This window comes from Ranitomeya imitator, chromosome 5, assembly GCF_032444005.1.
Source record: "Ranitomeya imitator isolate aRanImi1 chromosome 5, aRanImi1.pri, whole genome shotgun sequence".
NCBI classification, from domain to species: domain Eukaryota; kingdom Metazoa; phylum Chordata; class Amphibia; order Anura; family Dendrobatidae; genus Ranitomeya; species Ranitomeya imitator.
The window spans coordinates 1,638,008-1,663,467 of NC_091286.1; the positions used below are offsets into that span (position 1 = coordinate 1,638,008).

The 25,460-nt window shown below is 53.5% G+C and overlaps 1 protein-coding gene across 1 annotated transcript in view; it reads left to right on the top strand.

The window, feature by feature from the left end:
- LOC138680784 (harmonin-like) overlaps positions 1–25,460 on the top strand; it is a 215,691-nt gene that overhangs the window by 29,257 nt on the left and 160,974 nt on the right. Inside the window, exon 5 of the mRNA XM_069768040.1 lies at positions 9,314–9,435. Within this exon, the coding sequence (XP_069624141.1) occupies positions 9,314–9,435 (122 nt within the window). The remainder of the gene's footprint in view (positions 1–9,313; positions 9,436–25,460) is intronic.

The following is a 25,460-nucleotide window of genomic DNA, read 5'->3' on the forward strand; positions in this document are numbered from 1 at the left end:
GAGTCTGTGTGTGTGTGTGTGTGTGTGTGTGTGAGAGCTGGTGGTGCCCCCTGCTGGAGCGGAGTCTGTGTGTGTGTGTGTGTGTGTGTGTGTGTGTGTGTGTGTGAGCTGGTGGCGCCCCCTGCTGGAGCGGAGTCTGTGTGTGTGTGAGCTGGTGGCGCCCCCTGCTGGAGCGGAGTCTGTGTGTGTGTGTGTGTGTGTGTGTGTGAGAGCTGGTGGCGCCCCCTGCTGGAGCAGAGTCTGTGTGTGTGTGAGCTGGTGGCGCCCCCTGCTGGAGCGGAGTCTGTGTGTGTGTGTGTGAGAGCTGGTGGCGCCCCCTGCTGGAGCGGAGTCTGTGTGTGTGTGAGCTGGTGGTGCCCCCTGCTGGAGCGGAGTCTGTGTGTGTGTGAGCTGGTGGCGCCCCCTGCTGGAGCGGAGTCTGTGTGTGTGTGTGTGTGTGAGAGCTGGTGGCACCCCCTGCTGGAGCGGAGTCTGTGTGTGTGAGCTGGTGGCGCCCCCTGCTGGAGCGGAGTATGTGTGTGTGTGAGAGCTGGTGGTGCCCCCTGCTGGAGCGGAGTCTTTTGTGTGTGTGTGTGTGTGTGTGTGTGAGCTGGTGGCGCCTCCTGCTGGAGCCGAGTATGTGTGTGTGTGTGTGTGAGCTGGTGGCGCCCCCTGCTGGAGCGGAGTCTGTGTGTGTGTGTGAGCTGGTGGCGCCCCCTGCTGGAGCGGAGTCTGTGTGTGTGTGTGTGTGTGTGTGAGAGCTGGTGGCGCCCCCTGCTGGAGCGGAATCTTCTGTGTGTGTGTGTGTGTGTGTGTGAGCTGGTGGCGCCTCCTGCTGGAGCCGAGTATGTGTGTGTGTGTGTGTGAGCTGGTGGCGCCCCCTGCTGGAGCGGAGTCTGTGTGTGTGTGTGAGCTGGTGGCGCCCCCTGCTGGAGCGGAGTCTGTGTGTGTGTGTGTGTGTGTGTGAGAGCTGGTGGCGCCCCCTGCTGGAGCGGAATCTTCTGTGTGTGTGTGTGTGTGTGTGTGAGCTGGTGGCGCCTCCTGCTGGAGCCGAGTATGTGTGTGTGTGTGTGTGAGCTGGTGGCGCCCCCTGCTGGAGCGGAGTCTGTGTGTGTGTGTGAGCTGGTGGCGCCCCCTGCTGGAGCGAAGTCTGTGTGTGTGTGTGTGTGTGTGTGTGAGCTGGTGGTGCCCCCTGCTGGAGTGGAGTCTGTGTGTGTGTGTGTGTGAGCTGGTGGCGCCCCCTGCTGGAGCGGAGTCTGTGTGTGTGTGTGTGTGAGCTGGTGGCGCCCCCTGCTGGAGCGGAGTCTGTGTGTGCGCTGGTGGCGCCCCCTGCTGGAGCGGAGTCTGTGTGTGTGTGTGTGAGCTGGTGGCGCCCCCTGCTGGAGCGGAGTCTGTGTGTGTGTGTGTGAGCTGGTGGCGCCCCCTGCTGGAGCGGAGTCTTTTGTGTGTGTGTGTGTGAGCTGGTGGCGCCCCCTGCTGGAGCGGAGTCTGTGTGTGTGTGTGTGAGCTGGTGGTGCCCCCTGCTGGAGCGGAGTCTTTTGTGTGTGTGGGTGAGCTGGTGGCGCCCCCTTCTGGAGTGGAGTCTGTGTGTGTGTGTGTGTGTGTGTGTGTGGGTGAGCTGGTGGCGCCCCCTGCTGGAGCGGAGTCTTTTGTGTGTGTGTGTGAGCTGGTGGCGCCCCCTGCTGGAGCGGAGTCTGTGTGTGTGTGTGTGAGCTGGTTGTGTCCCCTGCTGGAGCGGAGTCTTTTGTGTGTGTGGGTGAGCTGGTGGCGCCCCCTTCTGGAGTGGAGTCTGTGTGTGTGTGTGTGTGTGTGTGTGAGCTGGTGGTGCCCCCTGCTGGAGCGGAGTCTGTGTGTGAGCTGGTGGCGCCCCCTGCTGGAGCGGAGTCTTTTGTGTGTGTGTGTGAGAGCTGGTGGTGCCCCCTGCTCGAGTGGAGTCTGTGTGTGTGTGTGAGAGCTGGTGGCGCCCCCTGCTGGAGCGGAGTCTGTGTGTGTGTGTGTGTGTGTGTGTGTGAGTTGGTGGCGCCCCCTGCTGAAGCTGAGTCGTGTGTGTGTGTGAGCTGGTGGCGCCCTCTGCTGGAGCGGAGTGTGTGTGTGTGTGTGAGCTGGTGGCGCCCCCTGCTGGAGTGGAGTCTGTGTGTGTGTGTGAGCTGGTGGCGCCCCCTGCTCGAGCGGAGTCTGTGTGTGTGTGTGAGCTGGTGGCGCCCCCTGCTGGAGCGGAGTCTTTTGTGTGTGTGTGTGAGCTGGTGGCGCCCCCTGCTGGAGCGGAGTCTTTTGTGTGTGTGTGTGTGAGCTGGTGGCGCCCCCTGCTGGAGCGGAGTCTTTTGTGTGTGTGTGTGAGCTGGTGGCGCCCCCTGCTGGAGTGGAGTCTTTTGTGTGGGAGCTGGTGGCGCCCCCTGCTGGAGCGGAGTCTGTGTGTGTGTGTGTGTGAGCTGGTGGCGCCCCCTGCTGGAGCGGAGTCTGTGTGTGTGTGTGTGTGTGTGTGTGTGAGCTGGTGGCGCCCCCTGCTGGAGCGGAGTCTGTGTGTGTGTGTGTGTGTGAGCTGGTGGCGCCCCCTGCTGGAGCGGAGTCTGTGTGTGTGTGTGTGTGTGTGAGAGCTGGTGGTGCCCCCTGCTGGAGCGGAGTCTGTGTGTGTGTGTGAGCTGGTGGCGCCCCCTGCTGGAGCGGAGTCTGTGTGTGTGTGTGTGTGTGTGTGTGAGCTGGTGGCGCCCCCTGCTGGAGCGGAGTCTGTGTGTGTGTGTGTGTGAGCTGGTGGTGCCCCCTGCTGGAGCGGAGTCTGTGTGTGTGTGTGAGCTGGTGGCGCCCCCTGCTGGAGCGGAGTCTGTGTGTGTGTGAGCTGGTGGCGTCCCCTTCTGGAGCGGAGTCTTTTGTGTTTGTGTGTGTGTGTGAGCTGGTGGCGCCCCCTGCTGAAGCCGAGTCGTGTATGTGAGCTGGTGGCACCCCCTGCTGGAGCGGAGTCTTTTGTGTGTGTGTGTGTGTGTGTGTGAGCTGGTGGCGCCCCCTGCTGCAGCGGAGTCTTTTGTGTGTGTGTGTGAGCTGGTGGCGCCCCCTTCTGGAGCGGAGTCTTTTTTGTTTGTGTGTGTGTGTGAGCTGGTGGCGCCCCCTGCTGAAGCCGAGTCGTGTCTGTGAGCTGGTGGCACCCCCTGCTGGAGCGGAGTCTTTTGTGTTTGTGTGTGTGAGCTGGTGGCGCCCCCTGCTGCAGCGGAGTCTTTTGTGTGTGTGTGTGAGCTGGTGGCGCCCCCTGCTGCAGCGGAGTCTTTTTTGTGTGTGTGTGAGCTGGTGGCGCCCCCTGCTGCAGCGGAGTCTTTTGTGTGTGTGTGTGAGCTGGTGGTGCCCCCTGCTGGCGTGGAGTCTTCTGTGTGTGTGTGTGTGTGTGTGTGTGAGCTGGTGGTGCCCCCTGCTGGAGTGGAGTCTTCTGTGTGTGTGTGAGAGAGCTGGTGGCGCCACCTGCTGGAGCGGAGTCTTTTGTGTGTGTGTGTGTGAGCTGGTGGTGCCCCCTGCTGGCGTGGAGTCTTCTCTGTGTGTGTGTGTGTGTGTGTGTGAGCTGGTGGTGCCCCCTGCTGGAGTGGAGTCTTCTGTGTGTGTGTGAGAGAGCTGGTGGCGCCACCTGCTGGAGCGGAGTCTTTTGTGTGTGTGTGTGTGAGCTGGTGGTGCCCCCTGCTGGAGTGGAGTCTTCTGTGTGTGTGTGAGAGAGCTGGTGGCGCCACCTGCTGGAGCGGAGTCTTTTGTGTGTGTGTGAGCTGGTGGTGCCCCCTGCTGGAGCGGAGTCTGTGTGTGTGTGTGAGTTGGTGGCGCCCCCTGCTGAAGCCGAGTCGTGTGTGTGTGAGCTGGTGGTGCCCCCTGCTGGAGCAGAGTCTGTGTGTGTGTGTGTGTGAGCTGGTGGCGCCCCCTGCTGGAGTGGAGTCTTCTGTGTGTGTGTGTGTGTGTGAGAGCTGGTGGCGCCCCCTGCTAGAGCGGAGTCTTTTGTGTGTGTGAGCTGGTGGCGCCCCCTGCTGGAGCGGAGTCTTTTGTGTGTGTGAGCTGGTGGCGCCCCCTTCTGGAGCGGAGTCTTTTGTGTGTGTGAGCTGGTGGTGCCCCCTGCTGGAGCAGAGTCTTTTGTGTGTGTGAGCTGGTGGTGCCCCCTGCTGGAGCAGAGTCTGTGTGTGTGTGTGAGCTGGTGGTGCCCCCTGCTGGAGCAGAGTCTTTTGTGTGTGTGAGCTGGTGGCGCCCCCTGCTGGAGTGGAGTCTTCTGTGTGTTTGTGTGAGCTGGTGGCGCCCCCTGCTGGAGCGGAGTCTTTTGTGTGTGTGTGTGAGAGCTGGTGGTGCCCCCTGCTCGAGTGGAGTCTGTGTGTGTGTGTGAGAGCTGGTGGCGCCCCCTGCTGGAGCGGAGTCTGTGTGTGTGTGTGTGTGTGTGTGTGTGTGTGAGAGAGAGCTGGTGGCGCCCCCTGCTGGAGCGGAGTCTGTGTGTGTGTGTGTGTGTGTGTGTGTGTGTTAGCTGGTGGCGCCACCTGCTGGAGCGGGGTCTGTGTGTGTGTGTGAGCTGGTGGCGCCCCCTGCTGGAGTGGAGTCTTTTGTGTGTGTGTGTGAGCTGGTGGCGCCCCCTGCTCGAGCGGAGTCTGTGTGTGTGTGTGTGAGCTGGTGGCGCCCCCTGCTGGAGCGGAGTCTTTTGTGTGTGTGGGTGAGCTGGTGGCGCCCCCTGCTGGAGTGGAGTCTTTTGTGTGTGTGTGTGAGCTGGTGGCGCCCCCTGCTCGAGCGGAGTCTGTGTGTGTGTGTGAGCTGGTGGCGCCCCCTGCTGGAGCGGAGTCTTTTGTGTGTGTGTGTGAGCTGGTGGCGCCCCCTGCTCGAGCGGAGTCTGTGTGTGTGTGTGTGTGTGTGTGTGTGAGAGAGCTGGTGGCGCCACCTGCTGGAGCGGAGTCTTTTGTGTGTGTGTGTGTGAGCTGGTGGTGCCCCCTGCTGGAGTGGAGTCTTCTGTGTGTGTGTGAGAGAGCTGGTGGCGCCACCTGCTGGAGCGGAGTCTTTTGTGTGTGTGTGAGCTGGTGGTGCCCCCTGCTGGAGCGGAGTCTGTGTGTGTGTGTGAGTTGGTGGCGCCCCCTGCTGAAGCCGAGTCGTGTGTGTGTGAGCTGGTGGTGCCCCCTGCTGGAGTAGAGTCTGTGTGTGTGTGTGAGCTGGTGGCGCCCCCTGCTGGAGTGGAGTCTTCTGTGTGTGTGTGTGTGTGTGAGAGCTGGTGGCGCCCCCTGCTAGAGCGGAGTCTTTTGTGTGTGTGAGCTGGTGGCGCCCCCTGCTGGAGCGGAGTCTTTTGTGTGTGTGAGCTGGTGGCGCCCCCTTCTGGAGCGGAGTCTTTTGTGTGTGTGTGTGAGCTGGTGGCGCCCCCTGCTGGAGCGGAGTCTTTTGTGTGTGTGAGCTGGTGGTGCCCCCTGCTGGAGCAGAGTCTTTTGTGTGTGTGAGCTGGTGGTGCCCCCTGCTGGAGCAGAGTCTGTGTGTGTGTGTGAGCTGGTGGTGCCCCCTGCTGGAGCAGAGTCTTTTGTGTGTGTGAGCTGGTGGCGCCCCCTGCTGGAGTGGAGTCTTCTGTGTGTTTGTGTGAGCTGGTGGCGCCCCCTGCTGGAGCGGAGTCTTTTGTGTGTGTGTGTGAGAGCTGGTGGTGCCCCCTGCTCGAGTGGAGTCTGTGTGTGTGTGTGAGAGCTGGTGGCGCCCCCTGCTGGAGCGGAGTCTGTGTGTGTGTGTGTGTGTGTGTGTGTGTGTGAGAGAGAGAGCTGGTGGCGCCCCCTGCTGGAGCGGAGTCTGTGTGTGTGTGTGTGTGTTAGCTGGTGGCGCCACCTGCTGGAGCGGGGTCTGTGTGTGTGTGTGAGCTGGTGGCGCCCCCTGCTGGAGCGGAGTCTTTTGTGTGTGTGTGTGAGCTGGTGGCGCCCCCTGCTGGAGCGGAGTCTTTTGTGTGTGTGTGTGAGCTGGTGGCGCCCCCTGCTGGAGCGGAGTCTGTGTGTGTGTGTGTGTGTGTGTGTGAGCTGGTGGCGCCCCCTGCTGGAGCGGGGTCTGTGTGTGTGTGTGAGCTGGTGGCGCCCCCTGCTGGAGCGGAGTCTTTTGTGTGTGTGTGTGAGCTGGTGGCGCCCCCTGCTGGAGCGGAGTCTGTGTGTGTGTGTGAGCTGGTGGCGCCCCCTGCTGGAGCGGAGTCTATGTGTGTGTGAGCTGGTGGCGCCCCCTGCTGGAGCGGAGTCTATGTGTGTGTGAGCTGGTGGTGCCCCCTGCTGGAGCGGAGTCTATGTGTGTGTGAGCTGGTGGCGCCCCCTGCTGGAGTGGAGTCTTCTGTGTGTGTGTGTGTGTGTGAGCTGGTGGCGCCCCCTGCTGGAGCGGAGTCTGTGTGTGTGTGTGAGCTGGTGGTGCCCCCTGCTGGAGCGGAGTCTATGTGTGTGTGAGCTGGTGGCGCCCCCTGCTGGAGCGGAGTCTATGTGTGTGTGAGCTGGTGGCGCCCCCTGCTGGAGCGGAGTCTGTGTGTGTGTGAGCTGGTGGTGCCCCCTTCTGGAGCGGAGTCTTTAGTGTGTGTGTGTGAGCTGGTGGCGACCCCTGCTGGAGTGGAGTCTTTTGTGTGTGTGTGTGTGTGAGCTGGTGGCGCCCCCTGCTGGAGCGGAGTCTGTGTGTGTGTGAGCTGGTGGCGCCCCCTGCTGGAGCGGAGTCTGTGTGTGTGTGTGTGTGTGTGTGTGTGTGTGTGAGCTGGTGGCGCCCCCTGCTGGAGCGGAGTCTTTTGTGTGTGTGTGTGAGCTGGTGGCGCCCCCTGCTGGAGCGGAGTCTGTGTGTGTGTGAGCTGGTGGCGCCCCCTGCTGGAGCGGAGTCTGTGTGTGTGTGTGTGTGTGAGCTGGTGGCGCCCCCTGCTGGAGCGGAGTCTGTGTGTGTGTGTGAGCTGGTGGCGCCCCCTGCTGGAGCGGAGTCTTTTGTGTGTGTGTGTGAGCTGGTGGCGCCCCCTGCTGGAGCGGAGTCTGTGTGTGTGTGTGTGAGCTGGTGGTGCCCCCTGCTGGAGCGGAGTCTTTTGTGTGTGTGGGTGAGCTGGTGGCGCCCCCTTCTGGAGTGGAGTCTGTGTGTGTGTGTGTGTGTGTGTGTGGGTGAGCTGGTGGCGCCCCCTGCTGGAGCGGAGTCTTTTGTGTGTGTGTGTGAGCTGGTGGCGCCCCCTGCTGGAGCGGAGTCTGTGTGTGTGTGTGAGCTGGTTGTGCCCCCTGCTGGAGCGGAGTCTTTTGTGTGTGTGGGTGAGCTGGTGGCGCCCCCTTCTGGAGTGGAGTCTGTGTGTGTGTGTGAGCTGGTGGTGCCCCCTGCTGGAGCGGAGTCTGTGTGTGAGCTGGTGGCGCCCCCTGCTGGAGCGGAGTCTGTGTGTGTGTGAGTTGGTGGCCCTGCTGAAGCCGAGTCGTGTGTGTGTGTGAGCTGGTGGCGCCCCCTGCTGGAGCGGAGTCTGTGTGTGTGTGTGAGCTGGTGGCGCCCCCTGCTGGAGTGGAGTCTGTGTGTGTGTGTGTGAGCTGGTGGCGCCCCCTGCTGGAGCGGAGTCTTTTGTGTGTGTGTGTGAGCTGGTGGCGCCCCCTGCTGGAGTGGAGTCTTTTGTGTGTGTGTGTGAGCTGGTGGCGCCCCCTGCTGGAGCGGAGTCTGTGTGTGTGTGTGTGTGTGAGAGCTGGTGGCGCCCCCTGCTGGAGCGGAGTCTGTGTGTGTGTGTGTGTGTGTGAGCTGGTGGCGCCCCCTGCTGGAGCGGAGTCTGTGTGTGTGTGTGTGTGTGTGTGTGTGTGTGTGTGTGTGAGCTGGTGGCACCCCCTGCTGAAGCCGAGTCGTGTGTGTGTGTGAGCTGGTGGCGCCCCCTGCTGGAGCGGAGTCTGTGTGTGTGTGTGTGAGCTGGTGGCGCCCCCTGCTGGAGCGGAGTCTGTGTGTGTGTGTGTGTGAGCTGGTGGCACCCCCTGCTGAAGCCGAGTCGTGTGTGTGTGTGAGCTGGTGGCGCCCCCTGCTGGAGCGGAGTCTGTGTGTGTGTGAGCTGGTGGTGCCCCCTGCTGGAGCGGAGTCTGTGTGTGTGTGTGTGTGAGCTGGTGGCGCCCCCTTCTGGAGCGGAGTCTTTTGTGTTTGTGTGTGTGTGAGCTGGTGGTGCCCCCTGCTGCAGCGGAGTCTGTGTGTGTGTGAGCTGGTGGCGCCCCCTGCTGGAGCGGAGTCTGTGTGTGTGTGAGCTGGTGGCGTCCCCTTCTGGAGCGGAGTCTGTGTGTGTGTGTGTGTGAGCTGGTGGCGCCCCCTTCTGGAGCGGAGTCTTTTGTGTTTGTGTGTGTGTGAGCTGGTGGTGCCCCCTGCTGCAGCGGAGTCTTTTGTGTGTGTGTGTGTGTGTGTGTGAGCTGGTGGTGCCCCCTGCTGGCGTGGAGTCTTCTGTGTGTGTGTGTGTGTGTGAGCTGGTGGCGCCCCCTGCTGGAGTGGAGTCTTCTGTGTGTGTGTGTGTGTGAGAGCTGGTGGCGCCCCCTGCTGGAGCGGAGTCTTTTGTGTGTGTGTGTGAGAGCTGGTGGCGCCCCCTGCTGGAGCGGAGTCTTTTGTGTGTGTGTGAGCTGGTGGCGCCCCCTGCTGGAGCGGAGTCTGTGTGTGTGTTTGAGCTGGTGGTGCCCCCTGCTGGAGCAGAGTGTGTGTGTGTGTGAGAGCTGGTGGCGCCCCCTGCTGGAGTGGAGTCTTCTGTGTGTGTGTGTGTGAGAGCTGGTGGCGCCCCCTGCTAGAGCGGAGTCTTTTGTGTGTGTGAGCTGGTGGCGCCCCCTTCTGGAGCGGAGTCTTTTGTGTGTGTGAGCTGGTGGTGCCCCCTGCTAGAGCAGAGTCTTTTGTGTGTGTGAGCTGGTGGCGCCCCCTGCTGGAGCAGAGTCTTTTGTGTGTGTGTGTGTGTGAGAGCTGGTGGTGCCCCTGCTGGAGCGGAGTCTGTGTGTGTGAGAGCTGGTGGCGACCCCTGCTGGAGCGGAGTCTGTCTGTGTGTGTGTGTGTGTGTGTGTGTGTGTGTGTGTGTGTGTGAGAGAGCTGGTGGCGCCCCCTGCTGGAGCGGAGTCTGTGTGTGTGTGTGTGTGTGTGAGAGAGAGCTGGTGGCGCCCCCTGCTGGAGCGGAGTCTGTGTGTGTGTGTGTGTGTGAGAGAGAGCTGGTGGCGCCCCCTGCTGGAGCGGAGTCTGTGTGTGTGTGTGTGTGAGAGCTGGTTGCGCCCCCTGCTGGAGCTGAGTCTGTGCTCCAGCAGGGGGCGCCACCAGCACACACACAGGCTCAGCTCCAGCAGGGGGCGCCACCAGCACACACAGAGTCTGTGTGTGAGCTGGTGGCGCCCCCTGCTGGAGCTGTGTGCAGCAACTACTCTTGGACTGCGCCATTAATTGCAGCTCATTGTTTCCCCAGAATTGCATCACAGGAAGCAAAAATCAAGAAAGATTGGGAAGAAGACTGGATGCAGAGGGAACTGCCCAAAAGTGCGATATCTGCACCCCCGACACAGCGCAGCCCCCCAGCAAAGCACAAGCGTGAGTACATGGAGCATCGCACCTCTCGGGACCAGGCTGGCTGCGCTCGTGGCACGGCCGGATCCTTACATTTGTGGGGCTGGCTGGATGTACGGCCGGATCCTTACTTTTGTGGGGCTGGCTGGATGTACAGCCGGATCCTTACATTTGTGGGGCTGGCTGGATGTACGGCCGGATCCTTACTTTTGTGGGGCTGGCTGGATGTACGGCCGGATCCTTACTTTTGTGGGGCTGGCTGGATGTACGGCCGGATCCTTACTTTTGTGGGGCTGGCTGGATGTACGGCCGGATCCTTACATTTGTGGGGTGGCTGGATGTACGGCCGGATCCTTACATTTGTGGGGCTGGCTGGATGTACGGCCGGATCCTTACTTTTGTGGGGCTGGCTGGATGTACGGCCGGATCCTTACTTTTGTGGGGCTGGCTGGATGTACGGCCGGATCCTTACTTTTGTGGGGCTGGCTGGATGTACGGCCGGATCCTTACATTTGTGGGGTGGCTGGATGTACGGCCGGATCCTTACTTTTGTGGGGCTGGCTGGATGTACAGCCAGACACTCCATTCCCTTTATCGTACGATTACATTTGTGCTGTCCACTTTCTGTAAAGTGCCCCCCAAACTCTAATTCTTCTAATCATAGGGCACCATAGTTCTAACTGGGCCCCCGCTACTCCCCCAAATATATCATCTATTTTCCCCGGACGTCCCTCGTGACAGGAGGTAGTCCCAGTCATCTTGTAGGGACAGGAAACACACGGGAGGTAAAAGTCCCCCTCTCCTCCTCACCCTCAGTGGGTTTCTTGTCCCTAGCAGGACAGGGCGCAGAAGAGAGGAGCACAGGAGCGCAAAGAGCTTTCCTTGGAGCTCAGGGGGATCAGAGTGGACTGGATCTCTTCCTTTACTTGGCCAAAAGGCTCCCGGCTGCTACTTGGCTGGGCGGGGGTCCCTCAGCCAGTCGATGGAGCAGGGCAAAGCTCCTGACTTCGCCGCTTCCCTCTGCGGAGGGCTCTCGACTCCACGCTGCTGCCGCTGGACTTCGTGCAGAACATATTTCCGGCCCGGGACGCCTTCTGCTCGCCTTCTGATGACTTCCGTGCCTTCCGGCATGATGCACACTTCCGGATTTAGATAAGACCCCATAAGAGGGTGCTATCAGAAGGTGTGGTGTGCAGTCTGGACCATGGATCCTCACGCTCAGTAGCACCAGCCGAACAGTCCCTGGCCAGTGAAAGTAACCCCATAGCGACTTTGATCCATTTCATTAGCTAAAAAGAGCACAAATATCCCATCTAATAAATAGGAGCGAGCGACTCCCTTAGATCAGGATCCTCTTCCCGGAAAAAGCCTAGGAGATGCCCGACACGAAACTTGCAGAGTCTTACAAAAAAACAGTTATGCGCAGATTGGATTTCAAACTTCCTTAAGGACGAAGAAGCGTCTTTTTTAATGGCTATGTGGGCCAGGATTAGAGAAGAGGTCCACAGCCCTTGTCTTGTACCATCACAGCCAGCTCCGATAACCTCCCGTCACAAGAGAGCCAGATGGGAGAATCTCCAGAGGAGGAATACCCATACTCTTATTATTCCGAGGAAGACGTTGAGGGCGAAGAAGGAAGAATCCCCAGATGCCCTCAGAGGAAAGGAAAAAGTATTTCTTCTCATCCGAGACTATGGATGATCTCTTAAAGGGACTCTGTCACCTGAATTTGGAGGGAACAATCTTCAGCCATAGGGGCGGGGTTTTCGGGTGTTTGATTCACCCTTTCCTTACCCGCTGGCTGCAATTTTGGATTGAAGTTCATTCTCTGTCCTCCGTAGTACATGCCTGCACAAGGCAATCTTGCCGCCCCTATGGCTGAAGATTGTTCCCTCCAAATTCAGGTGACAGAGTCCCTTTAAGAGTGGTAGGGGCTACCGGGAAGGTCGAGGAGGCTCAAGTACCACACACGATACAGGATGACGCGATTGAAGGGCTGAGAACACAAAGAAATAGGGTGTTCCTGGTCAACAAACACAAGACCATTGCGATCCTGGAGGAATGGGAAGATGCAGAGAAGCAGCTCGTTATTCCCAGACATTTTAAAGCCCTTCTCCCTTTTGATCCAGAGAAAGTGAAGGTTTGTGAAGAAATCCCAAAAGTAGATATTCCATTCGCCAAGGTGGCAAAAAAGACCCCAATACCCTTTGAGGGTTCTTTCTGCTTTCTTAATGCCATGGTCAGGAAGGCCGAGGGGACTACTGAAGAGAAGTTGGGAATCATTGAGGCTAATATGGCGGACACCTCGGTAGCCAGGTCCATGTGTATCTGGATCGACAAGCTGACACCCCAACTAAAATCTAACACCCCTAGAGAGGTTATGTGAGCGTCCCTCCCTATGTTGAAAATGGCGACACGGTTTATGGCCTATGCCTCGGCTGAATCCGGGAGGTTTGTGGCTCGGAGTAATGTGTTGTCTAACTCTGCGCTGTGACGGTTCACGAGGAGGATGTCCTTATCGTCCCCACCACTCACACCAATTTGTCATGAACCGGGGTTGTTTGGTTGCCCCTGGTTCTTTCTGAAGAGGATTTATCTATATCCCACTTCCGGTTTGGAACTTACAGCTCTCTGGCGCCACCTTACCCTCAGGTCAGACAGGGTACTGCACCTAGGATAATTAGTCGCCAGAAAGGCTGCCTGCCATGTACTGGCTATCGGCACACTGCAGCCTTCAGGCAAAGACTGTGTCATTATAAATCTAAAACTCCTAAATCAATGGATCAGATGCACAAAAATTTAAAATGGGAACAGTAAGATCAAGCATTCAGTTGATGGGGAAGGAGTCCACCGTGTGCACACTAGATCTAAGAGATGCGTACTACCATGTGCCTAGAGATGCGTACTACCATGTGCCTAGAGATGCGTACCCCCATGTGCCTAGAGATGCATACTCCCATGTGCCTAGAGATGCATACTCCCATGTGCCTAGAGATGCGTACTCCCATGTGCCTAGAGATGCGTACTCCCATGTGCCTAGAGATGCGTACTCCCATGTGCCTAGAGATGCGTACTACCATGTGCCTAGAGATGCATACTCCCATGTGCCTAGAGATGCGTACTCCCATGTGCCTAGAGATGCGTACTCCCATGTGCCTAGAGATGCGTACTCCCATGTGCCTAGAGATGCGTACTCCCATGTGCCTAGAGATGCGTACTCCCATGTGCCTAGAGATGCGTACTCCCATGTGCCTAGAGATGCGTACTCCCATGTGCCTAGAGATGCATACTCCCATGTGCCTAGAGATGCGTACTACCATGTGCCTAGAGATGCGTACTACCATGTGCCTAGAGATGCGTACTACCATGTGCCTAGAGATGCGTACTACCATGTTCCTATCCACCCCAACCACAGTCGGTGTCTGAAGTTTGTGCTGGAACAGCAGGGATCAATCCGCCATTTCCGGTTCACATGTCCGCCTTCGGCCTTTCCTCAGCTCCTCATATCTTTATGAATGTAATGAAGGCGGTGGCAGCTTTCCTATGGAAGAAGGGAATTATTGTCGTTCCATGTCTGGACAACATCCTTCTACCACCGCTGGCAAAAATGATGGAATCACCGGCCTCGGAGGATGTTCATTCAGTTGTTTCATTTTGTAGAGAAAAGCAAATCACAGACGGCACAAAAGTAAAGTCATTTCACATGGCAACTTTCTGGCTTTAAGAAACACTAAGGCGAAGTGCAACTCCTGCCGCGAGTATATTGCATGCGGAATTGGCGTGCGTTTTCCCGCTAAACACTAGCGTTTTACAAGCGTAATTAGCGATCTGTAGCATCGCTTGGAATACTAACGGGTTGGTCACACAAACATAGTGTTTGACAAGTGTGACCAACTTTTTATTGTTGATGCGGCCTATGCAGCATCAATAGTAAAAAGATCTAATGTTAAAAATAATAAAAAAATAAAAAATCGTGATATTCTCACCTTCCGGCGGCCCCGCAGCCTTCTTGCTCCTCACAATGCTCCGGTCCCAGTAATGCCCCGCAGCAATGACCCCAGATGACGTAGCATCACACGAGACTGCACGTCATCACAGGTCATTACCGCAAAGCATTACTGGGACTGGAACGTCACGAGGAGCGGGAAGGTGAGAATATCACGATTTAATATTTTAATTCTCTCTTTTTTTTTTTTTAACAATGATATGGTTCCCAGGGCCTGGAGTCTCCTCTCCTCCATCCTGGGTACCATCCGCACATGATCCGCTTACTTTCCGAGTGGTGGGCATAGCCCCATGTCATGATATGTACTTTTGCCCTGTCCTGTATTTGAATAATATGCCATTTGATGTATGTAACTGTTCTCTGGTTTCTATTAGCTGTAATTTATGTATTTTCTTGTGCTGGGAGTTCACCTGTAACAATATGTCTCCTTCCCCCAATACTTGCAGCCCTAAGCTCTAATGTAATTAAGCTTTGTCAACATCACTAGTGGAGGAATAGCCATTCTTCCTCACAGCAGGTGGCTAGTCAAATGTACATACTACATAGACTACTTGGAGCCCACCAGTCTAGAATCTTCTGGTGGACCCAACCATTGAATAGAAGGTGTGACCCCTACCCCCTTCATGGGCAGATCCCAGGAGCTCAGACAATCTATTCTTATTTTGAGATCAGATGTGAGTTGATCCTTGAAGGAGTGTGGATTCTTAGCTGAGGCAAGACCCCACGCCCATCTAGACTGCGGAAGCGAACGGGGCGAGACTTGAGCTGAGGACATATCTCGTCATTCGTGGGATTGTTTTGGGATCCCTTGGACTCGTGTGGACTATTGCTTTGTTAGCTGGCACAAGGATTATCGGGAGGTGCCCCGAACCTGTTCCGTTGGACTAATTGTGGACTCTGTAGATCTACCTGCATGTGTTGTTCCAGCGTTCTTGATAATAAATCTGTGGAATCATCTCTTGGCCTGTTGCCCCTTCTTGCTCTGCCGTACACCCCGTCACAAACTGGTTGGCAGCGGTGGGATCAGAGCAGAAGGAATGGAGGACAATGGCCCAACATCGGGAACCAACACCGCAGAGTACAAGAACTGGACTTTGGGGAGCCTACAATCAAAGGCCCGTGAAGTAGGAGTCCGTTTTAAAGGACTCTCCAAGGAACAGCTAATTGAGGCTTTGGAAGGAGTTCGCCTGCAAGATGACGCTGAGGAAGGATCCTCACAGCAAATGGAGGAAAGACTGCAGCCGGAGGAAAAAAAAACAAAAAGTCAGTGGGTTGTGTGGTACGAGGAGGAGTTGGCATTGCTGGGAGAAGAGGCCACCATAGACGATAAGAGGGAGGCCATTCACAGAGCCGAGGAGAGGGAGGCCATTCACAGAGCCGAGGAGAGGGAGAGGGAGGCCAATCACAGAGCTCAGGAAATGGCATTGCTGGAGAGGCAGATCGCTTTGGAAGCAGCTAGAAGCTCCAGACAGACTCTAACTCCAGCACCCACCATGAGGGAACTCCCCAGAGTGTCCCGCAAAGACTTCAAGCCCTTTAATGAGGCTGCAGGCGACATTGAGGGCTTCTTCCAGGACTTTGAGCATCAGTGTCGATTAATGGAAGTCCCGGAAAGGGACCGAGTCCGACATCTGATGGGGCTCTTAGAGGGTGGAGCTGCTGCAGCCTATAGAGCTATGGACCCTCAGGGGAACTGTGAGTATGCAGAGATTAAACGGACTATTCTAGAACATTATGCTGTTACCCCAGACACTTACAGGACTCAGTTCCGTACTTTAGCCTGTGATGAGGAAGTGTCTTTCAAGATGTATGCCCACAGACCCAAACAAATATGTCATCGCTGGCTGGAGGCAGAGGAGGCCTTAACCTGGGAGACCTTCCTCCAGGTTATCCTAAAAGAGCAGTTTTACTTCAAGTGCCCTGCTGAGATACGGGAATGGGTGCGTGAGAGGAGACCAGCCACTGTGGAGGAAGCTGCAGCTCTCGCTGATGAGGCTCTCACCATCAAGCCTCAGTGGAGGGTTCTGTTGGAGGATGGAGAGAGGCCTACCAGCTCCACAACACCGGTGGCCCCCTGTTCTTCTGTCCCTATTGTTCCACGTTCCTCTAAGCCACTACCTCATGCTGATACCTGTGTAAATGTGCCTCCAGTTGCTTCTAATGCGTTTTCTGGAATACGACGAGGAGAGGAAGTAGCAGAACGCAGGTGTTATGGTTGTGGGCATCCGGCCACATGGAGCCCATGGAGGAGTCGTCCTCAAAACCCTACAGCACCTTCAGGTGGGGGCCGGCCTCCAGGTTCCCTTACCCCTCGCCCAAGAGGACGCCTTGGATGGAGTGAGACCCAGCACAGATGCTATCGATGTGGGCAGCCGGGGCATCTGCAAGCCTCCTGCCCAGCTGTTCAAATGAGGATTGATCCTGTACCCAGTCGTATTATTAATTATGTACAGCCAAGTGCCATGGAGGACGACGTGTCACCACTACGGGAGGACTGGCCTTGTGCCTCACCCACCCATGTTGCACCACTAGGAGTTTATGGTGTGCGACCTGCAGCTATGACGACTTCTGCTCATCGAGGTAAGCACTTGCAGGAGGTCATGCTGGATGGACAGAGACTTATTGGATTTTGTGACTCAGGGGCTTTCCTCACACTGGCTGATCCCCGAGTGGTTCGGCCTGAGGCAATCCATCGAGGACCTGGGATTGTCATTGAACTGGCTGGTGGACAATGGAGGACTATTCCCACAGCCACTGTGGATCTGAACTTTGGTTTTGGGGTCAGGCGATGTGTGGTTGGGGTGATGGGTGGTCTGCCTGCAGATGTTCTCCTGGGCAATGATGTGGGAAAGTGTTATGACCTGGTGGTTAGGACAATAATGGACCTGATGATCAAGAGCACCCGGAAAGACCTGATGGCTACGAAAACACAGGACAAGCTCTGGGAAGTGGAAACTCTGCTGACCGCAATCCCTAATCCTATCACACACACTAGAAATAGCCGTGGAATGCTCCTAACGCTCCCTATGCAACTCGTCACAGCCTCAGAACTAGCTAGCCCTAAGAAAGGAAAATAAAGCCTACCTTGCCTCAGAGAAATTCCCCAAAGGAAAAGGCAGCCCCACACATATAATGACTGTGAGTTAAGATGAAATCACAAACACAGAGATGAAATAGATTTAGCAAAGAGAGGCCCGACTAAAGGCCCCTTCACATTAAGCGACGCTGCAGCGATACCGACAACGATCCGGATCGCTGCAGCGTCGCTGTTTGGTCGCTGGAGAGCTGTCACACAGACCGCTCTCCAGCGACCAACGATGCCGGTAACCAGGGTAAACATCGGGTAACTAAGCGCAGGGCCGCGCTTAGTAACCCGATGTTTACCCTGGTTACCAGCGTAAAAGTAAAAAAAAAAAAACACTACATACTTACCTACCGCTGTCTGTCCCCGGCGCTCAGCTTCTCTGCACTCCTCCTGTACTGGCTGTGAGCACAGCGGCCGGAAAGCAGAGCGGTGACGTCTCCGCTCTGCTTTCCGGCTGACCGACGCTCACAGCCAGTACAGGAGGAGTGCAGAGCACAGCGCTGGAGGACAGACGGCTGTAGGTAAGTATGTAGTGTTTGTTTTTTTTTTACTTTTAGGATGGTAACCAGGGTAAACATCGGGTTACTAAGCGCGGCCCTGCGCTTAGTTACCCGATGTTTACCCTGGTTACCAGTGAAGACATCGCTGTATCGGTGTCACACACGCCGATCCAGCGATGTCAGCAGGAGTCCAGCGACGAAATAAAGTTCTGGACTTTATTCAGCGACCAACGATCTCCCAGCAGGGGCCTGATCATTGGTCGCTGTCACACATAACGATTTCATTAACGATATCGTTGCTACGTCACAAAAAAAAACGATATCGTTAACAATATCGTTATGTGTGAAGGTACCTTTACTGAACAGACTGAGGATAGGAAAGGTCACTTTGCGGTCAGCACAAAAACCTACAAAAAGCCACGCAGAGTGTGCAGGAAAAAAAAAACCTTCCGCACCGACTCACGGTGCGGAGGCGCCACACTGCGTCCCAGAGCTTCCAGCAAGCAAGACAAATTCACAATAGCAAGCTGGACAGAAAAAATAGCAAACAGGAAAATAGCAAGGAGGAACTTAGCTTCTGCTGGAGTAAACAGGTAATAGAACGATCCAGGAGCGAACTAGACCAATAGTACAACATTGACAGCTGGCATAGGGCAAAGATCTAAGTGGAGTTAAATAGAGCAGCCCACTAACGACTTAGCCTCGTCACCTGTGGAAGGAAACTCAGAAACACCCACAGCCACCAGAGAAAGTCCATGGACAGAACCAGCCGAAGTACCATTCATGACCACAGGAGGGAGCCCGACAACAGAATTCACAACAGGAGAGCTACGATGCCAATTCGTGGCTGCGTGAAGCCACATGTAAGTTACGCTCTGCCTGTGTGTACTTAACCAGCGACCTGTAGAGGTCCCTAATGCGTACACAAATTGGGAGGGGAAGGGATTGTCATGATATGTACTTTTGCCCTGTCCTGTATTTGAATAATATGCCATTTGATGTATGTAACTGTTCTCTGGTTTCTATTAGCTGTAATTCATGTATTTTCTTGTGCTGGGAGTTCACCTGTAACAATATGTCTCCTTCCCCCAATACTTGCAGGCCTAAGCTATAATGTAATTAAGCTTTGTCAACATCACTAGTGAAAGAATAGCCATTCTTCCTCACAGCAGGTGGCTAGTCATATGTACATACTACATAGACTACGTGGAGCCCACCAGTCTAGAATCTTCTGGTGGACCCAACCATTGAATAGAAGGTGTGACCCCTACCCCCCTTCATGGGCGGATCCCAGGAGCTCAGACAATCCATTCTTATTTTGAGATCAGCTGTGAGTTGATCCTTGAAGGAGAAGGAGTGGGGATTCTTAGCTGAGGCAAGACCCCACGCCCATCTGGGACTGCGGAAGCGAACGGGGCGAGACTTGAGCTGAGGACATATCTCGTCATTCGTGGGATTGTTTTGGGATCCCTTGGACTCGTGTGGACTATTGCTTTGTTAGCTGGCACAAGGATTATCGGGAGGTGCCCCGAACCTGTTCCGTTGGACTAATTGTGGACTCTGTAGATCTACCTGCATGTGTTGTTCCAGCGTTCTTGATAATAAATCTGTGGAATCATCTCTTGGCCTGTTGCCCCTTTTTGCTCTGCCGTACACTCCGTCACACCCCATGCGGGAGGTAAGCGGATCAATGCATTCCTATGTGTGCGGAATCCCCGCGATTCCGCACAAAGAATGAACATGCTGCATTTTTTTCTGGTATGCGATTCTGCCGCGGAAAAAAATGCAGCATGTGCACAAAAAAATGCGGAATGCATTCTAATAGGATTCTTAATGTGAGCGTTTTTTTCACGTTTTTAGAACAAAAAAACACGAATGTGTGCACATAGCCTAAAAGAAATCAAGAACAAAAAATGTGTTAGGCTACGTTCACATTAGCGTTGCGCGCCGCTGCTTCGGCGACGCAACGCACGACGCACCAAAAAACGTGCGCAAACGCACGCAAAAACGCTGCGTTTTGCGACGCGTGCGTCGTTTTTTGACGAAAATCGGCCGCACGAAAAATGCAACTTGTTGCATTTTCTTGCGTCCGACGCTAGCGTCGGAAACGACGCACGTGTCGGAAAACGCAACAAAAAAACGCACGCGTCCCCCATGTTAAACATAGGGGCGCGTCGCCGCTGCGTCGCCGACGCAACAGCGACGCACATTAGTGGAACGCTAATGTGAACGTAGCCTTAGTCAATAATGGTTTCTTTTTTAACCAAGCGTAGGGGAAAATTATAGTCACTCAATTCTGAGAAAAAATTATGGAATCACCCTGTAAATTTTCATTCCCAAAGCGAACACCTGCATCAAATTAGATCTGCTCGTTAGTCTACATCTAAAAAGGAGTGATCACACCTTGGAGAGCTGTTGCACCAAGTGGACTGACATGAATCATGGCTCCAACACGAGAGATGTCAATTGAAACAAAGAAGATGATTATCAAACTCTTAAAAGAGGGTAAATCATCAGGCAATGTTGCAAAAGATGTTGGTTGTTCACAGTCAGCTGTGTCTAAAATCTGGACCAAATACAAACAACATGGGAAGGTTGTTAAAGGCAAACTGTTGTGAATTCTGTGGTCAAGCTCCCTCCTGTGGTCATGAGTGGTACTTCGGCTGGTTCTGTCTATGAGCTTCCTCTGGTGGATGTGAGTGGGGCTGCGGCTTCTCAGTTCCCTTCCTCAGGTGACGAGGTTAAGTCGTTAGGTGCTGGTCTATTTAACTCCACCTAGTTCTTTGTTCCTGGCCTCCAGTCAATGTTCCAGTATTGGTCTTGCTCTCTCCTGGATCGTCTTGTGGCCTGTCTGCCCTGCATAAGCTAAGTTCTGCTTGTGTTACTTTTGTTTGCTATTTTTTCTGTCCAGCTTGCTATATTGGTTTTTCTTGCTTGCTGGAAGCTCTGGGACGCAGAGGGAGCACCTCCGTGTCGTTAGTCGGTACGGAGGGTCTTTTTGCGCCCTCTGCGTGGTTGTTTGTAGGTTTTTGTGCTGACCGCAAAGCTATCTTTCCTATCCTCGGTCTATTCAGTAAGTCAGGCCTCACTTTGCTAAAACCTATTTCATCTCTGTGTTTGTATTTTCATCTTTACTCACAGTCATTATAAGTGGGGGGCTGCCTTTTCCTTTGGGGAATTTCTCTGAGGCAAGGTAGGCTTATTTTTCTGTCTTCAGGGCTAGCTAGTTTCTCAGGCTGTGCCCGAGGCGCCTAGGTCTGGTCAGGAGCGCTCCACGGCTACCTCTAGTGTGGTGTGATAGGATTAGGGATTGCGGTCAGCAGAGTTCCCACGTCTCAGAGCTCGTCCTATGTTATTAGTAACTATCAGGTCACTTTGTGTGCTCTTAACCACCAGGTCCATTGTGTTTCTGAATCACCAGTTCATAACAGCAAACATACTGGTAGACCAAGGAAGACATCAAAGCGACAAAACCGGAAACTTAAAGCAATATGTCTCCAAAACAGGAAATACACAACAAAACAAATGAGGAACGAATGGGAGGAAACTGGAGTCATCGTCTGTGACCGAACTGTAAGAAACCGCCTAAAGGAAATGGGATTTACATACAGAAAAGCTAAACGAAAGCATCATTAACACCTAAACAGAAAAAAACAAGGTTACAATGGGATAAGGAGAAGCAATCGTGGACTGTGGATGACTGGATGAAAGTCATATTCAGTGATGAATCGTGAATCTGCATTGGACAAGGTGATGATGCTGGAACTTCTGTTTGGTGCCGTTCCAATGAGTTTTATAAAGATGACTGCCTGAAGAGAGCATGCAAATTACCACAGTCATTGATGATATGGGGCTGCATGTCAGGTAAAGGCACTGGGGAGATGGCGTCATTACATCTTCAATAAATGCACAAGTTTATTTTGATATTTTGGACACTCTTCTTATCCCATCAACTGAAAGGATGTTTGGGGACGATGAAATCATTTCTCAAGATGATAATGCATCCTGCCATAGAGCAAAAACTGTGCAAACATTCCTGGAAAAAAGACACATAAGGTCAATGTCATGGCTGCAAATAGTTCGGACTCAACACAATTGACAATCTTTGGTGGAAGTTGGAGAAAATGGTCCATGACAAGAATCCAACATGCAAAGCGATCTGGGGACAGCAATCGGAGAAAGTGGGAGCCAGATTGATGAAGAGTCCTGTGAGACCCTCATTAAGTCCAGGCCTCAGACTGCAAGCTGGTGGTGCAACAAAATACTAGGGATGGGTTGGAGGTTTTTTTGTTTGTTTGTTTGTATTTCCATAATTTTTTCCTCAGAATTTAGTGACTCCATAATTTTTCCCCTATGCTTGGTTAAAAAAAAGTAACCATCACTGACTACCACATTGTTTGTTCTTGATTTCTTTTAGTGTTTCTTAAAGCCAGAAAGTTGACATTTGAAATGACTTTAATTTTGTAGAAAAAAAGCAGATCACAGACATGACACAAAACTCAACAATTGAATGAACATCTTCCAAGCCTGGCGATTCCATAATTTTTGCCAGGGGTTGTAGTAGCAGACTCCACCATCATCCTCAGTCAGCAGCTTTCCCAGACTATCGAGATACTAGAAGATCTGGGATGGCGCATCAACTGGGAAAAATCTGACTTGCAACCAGGTACTCAAAAAGTGTTCTTAGGAGTCCTCTTCAATTCACATCGCAGGATGTCTTCCCTGCCACTCATAAAGCAAGATGAAATTGGGGACAAGATTCGGTTGTTGCAGAAAAGGAGGATGGTCTCCATCAGGTATGCCATGAGAGTCCTGGGCCTACTGACATCCTGCATTCCAAGCAAACGGTGGAGTCCGACCCACTCAAGACAACTACAAGGAACAATCTTGTCAGTCTGGAACAGACATCCATTGGTCTAGACAGGAAAATGAAGGTTTCAGCAAGTGTGAGAGAATCCCCGATATATGGTGGGCATCCGGCGTCATCCGTATTACCACCGACACAAGCTAGAAAGGATGGGTAGCAGAAGTGGAAGGTCAGTGCCTGAAGAGTACATGGTCCCCGGAACGCCAAAAGAAATCGTCCAATTACAGAGGGTTAAAGGCAGTATGGGAGACACTGCGACAATGCCATGACATGGTCAGAAATCGTCATGTGAAGATTTTTTTGGGACAACATCACAACGGTTTCATTTCTGCTTCGCCAGGGAGGTCTGAGAGGCCAAAGCCTACAGGCCTTAGCAGGTCAAATATTTTGGTGGGCAGAAAGAAACATTGTTCTCATTTGTGCAGTTCACTTGAATGGCTCTGAAAATAGAGTACCACATTTTCTCATGAGGGAAAACCTGTGGTCCTCGTAATGGGAGTTGAATTCAGAAGTTTTTCACCAGCTAACCCTGAGATAGGGGTCCCACGTATAGATCTGTGCGCAACCTAGAGTAATTCGAAAGTAGCAAGGTTTATCTGAATAGACCCAAGAGACAACCCAGGAGGAGTAGATGCCCTATCTCAAAGTTGGGACTTGGATCTTCTTTACGCATTTCCTGTCTTTACACTTCTACCAAGGGTTCGGAGGAAGATCCAGGAAGATCAAACAACAGTAAGGCTACGTTCAGACTAGCGTTGTGCGCCGCTGCGTCGGCGACGCAACGCACAACGCATGCAAAAACGCAGCAAAACGCACGCAAAAACGCTGCATTTTGCGACGCGTGCGTCGTTTTTTTGCCGAAAATCGGACGCAAGAAAAATGCAACTTGTTGCGTTTTCTTGGTCCGACGCTTGCGGCAAAAAAGACGCATGCGTCGCAAAACGCAACAAACAAAAACGCATGCGTCCCCCATGTTAAACATAGGGGCGCATGACGCGTGCGTCGCCGCTGCGTCGCCCGACGCTAACCCGACGCACACTAGCACAACGCTAGTCTGAACGTAGCCTAATACTAGTGGCCTCCTTCTGGCCCAAAAGATGTTGGTTCCCGGAGTTACAGCACATCGCTCTGGAGGATCCAGTTCCCCTTCCGGACAGATATGACCTTCTGTCCCAGGGTACCCTCTTGCATCAAGATTCGCGCTTTCTGCACCTGACAGCTTGGATTATGAGAGGCAGATCCTAAGCTCCAAGGGACTATCAGATAAGGTAGTAACTAGGGTTGAGCGACCTTGACTTTTTTAGGGTCGAGCCGGGTTTCGCGAAACCCGACTATCTCAAAAGTCGAGTCGAGTGAAATCGGCCGATTATGGCGAAAAGTCGAGGATCGACCGAAATACGAAACCCAATGCAAAGCCAATGGGAATTTTTTTTTTTTTTTTCTTCTCTCTCTCTCTCTCTCCCTCTCCCTCTCCCTCTCCCTCTCCCTCTCCCTCTCTCCCTCCTCTCCCCCCTCCGTCCCTGAACTGAAAAGCTGGTGTTACACAGTGCAAATCGCTACAGCGCACAAGCGACAACATGGCGATAGGCGTCCACGCCCCTAAGACCTATGTCATCACTCTGCCCACGCCCCTTCATTGGCTGAAAAAAATGGCGCCAAGCGCGTCATACGAAACGCGACTTTGGCGCGAAAGTCGCGTAACATAGTAACATAGTAACATAGTTAGTAAGGCCGAAAAAAGACATTTGTCCATCCAGTTCAGCCTATATTCCATCATAATAAATACCCAGATCTACGTCCTTCTACAGAACCTAATAATTGTATGATACAATATTGTTCTGCTCCAGGAAGACATCCAGGCCTCTCTTGAACCCCTCGACTGAGTTCGCCATCACCACCTCCTCAGGCAAGCAATTCCAGATTCTCACTGCCCTAACAGTAAAGAATCCTCTTCTATGTTGGTGGAAAAACCTTCTCTCCTCCAGACGCAAAGAATGCCCCCTTGTGCCCGTCACCTTCCTTGGTATAAACAGATCCTCAGCGAGATATTTGTATTGTCCCCTTATATACTTATACATGGTTATTAGATCGCCCCTCATTCGTCTTTTTTCTAGACTAAATAATCCTAATTTCGCTAATCTATCTGGGTATTTTAGTTCTCCCATCCCCTTTATTAATTTTGTTGCCCTCCTTTGTACTCTCTCTAGTTCCATTATATCCTTCCTGAGCACCGGTGCCCAAAACTGGACACAGTACTCCATGTGCGGTCTAACTAGGGATTTGTACAGAGGCAGTATAATGCTCTCATCATGTGTATCCAGACCTCTTTTAATGCACCCCATGATCCTGTTTGCCTTGGCAGCTGCTGCCTGGCACTGGCTGCTCCAGGTAAGTTTATCATTAACTAGGATCCCCAAGTCCTTCTCCCTGTCAGATTTACCCAGTGGTTTCCCGTTCAGTGTGTAATGGTGATATTGATTCCCTCTTCCCATGTGTATAACCTTACATTTATCATTGTTAAACCTCATCTGCCACCTTTCAGCCCAAGTTTCCAACTTATCCAGATCCATCTGTAGCAGAATACTATCTTCTCTTGTATTAACTGCTTTACATAGTTTTGTATCATCTGCAAATATCGATATTTTACTGTGTAAACCTTCTACCAGATCATTAATGAATATGTTGAAGAGAACAGGTCCCAATACTGACCCCTGCGGTACCCCACTGGTCACAGCGACCCAGTTAGAGACTATACCATTTATAACCACCCTCTGCTTTCTATCACTAAGCCAGTTACCAACCCATTTACACACATTTTCCCCCAGACCAAGCATTCTCATTTTGTGTACCAACCTCTTGTGCGGCACGGTATCAAACGCTTTGGAAAAATCGAGATATACCACGTCCAATGACTCACCGTGGTCCAGCCTATAGCTTACCTCTTCATAAAAACTGATTAGATTGGTTTGACAGGAGCGATTTCTCATAAACCCATGCTGATATGGAGTTAAACAGTTATTCTCATTGAGATAATCCAGAATAACATCCCTCAGAAACCCTTCAAATATTTTACCAACAATAGAGGTTAGACTTACTGGCCTATAATTTCCAGGTTCACTTTTAGAGCCCTTTTTGAATATTGGCACCACATTTGCTATGCGCCAGTCCTGCGGAACAGACCCTGTCGCTATAGAGTCACTAAAAATAAGAAAGTACCGCATGGCCGACCCCACACAGGGATCGGGTCGGGTTTCATGAAACCCGACTTTGCCAAAAGTCGGCGACTTTTGAAAATGAACGATCCGTTTCGCTCAACCCTAGTAGTAACCACTATGCAGGCAATCAGAAAGCCAGTGACTAACCATCTATTCCAAGGTATGGAAGAAGTTCTGCTCATAAGTAGGGGAATCCTTTACCGAGTCATTCCATCCAGGTATTCCTAAAATCTTAGAGTTCTTCCAGATAGTATTCGAGAAGGGACTAAGGCCTAGCAGTACAGATCTCTGCCATTAGCGCTTTTCTGCACTTCTCTCTAGCAGACCTCCCGTGTTGTGAATTCTGTGGCAGAGTTCACTCCTGTGGTCACAAGTG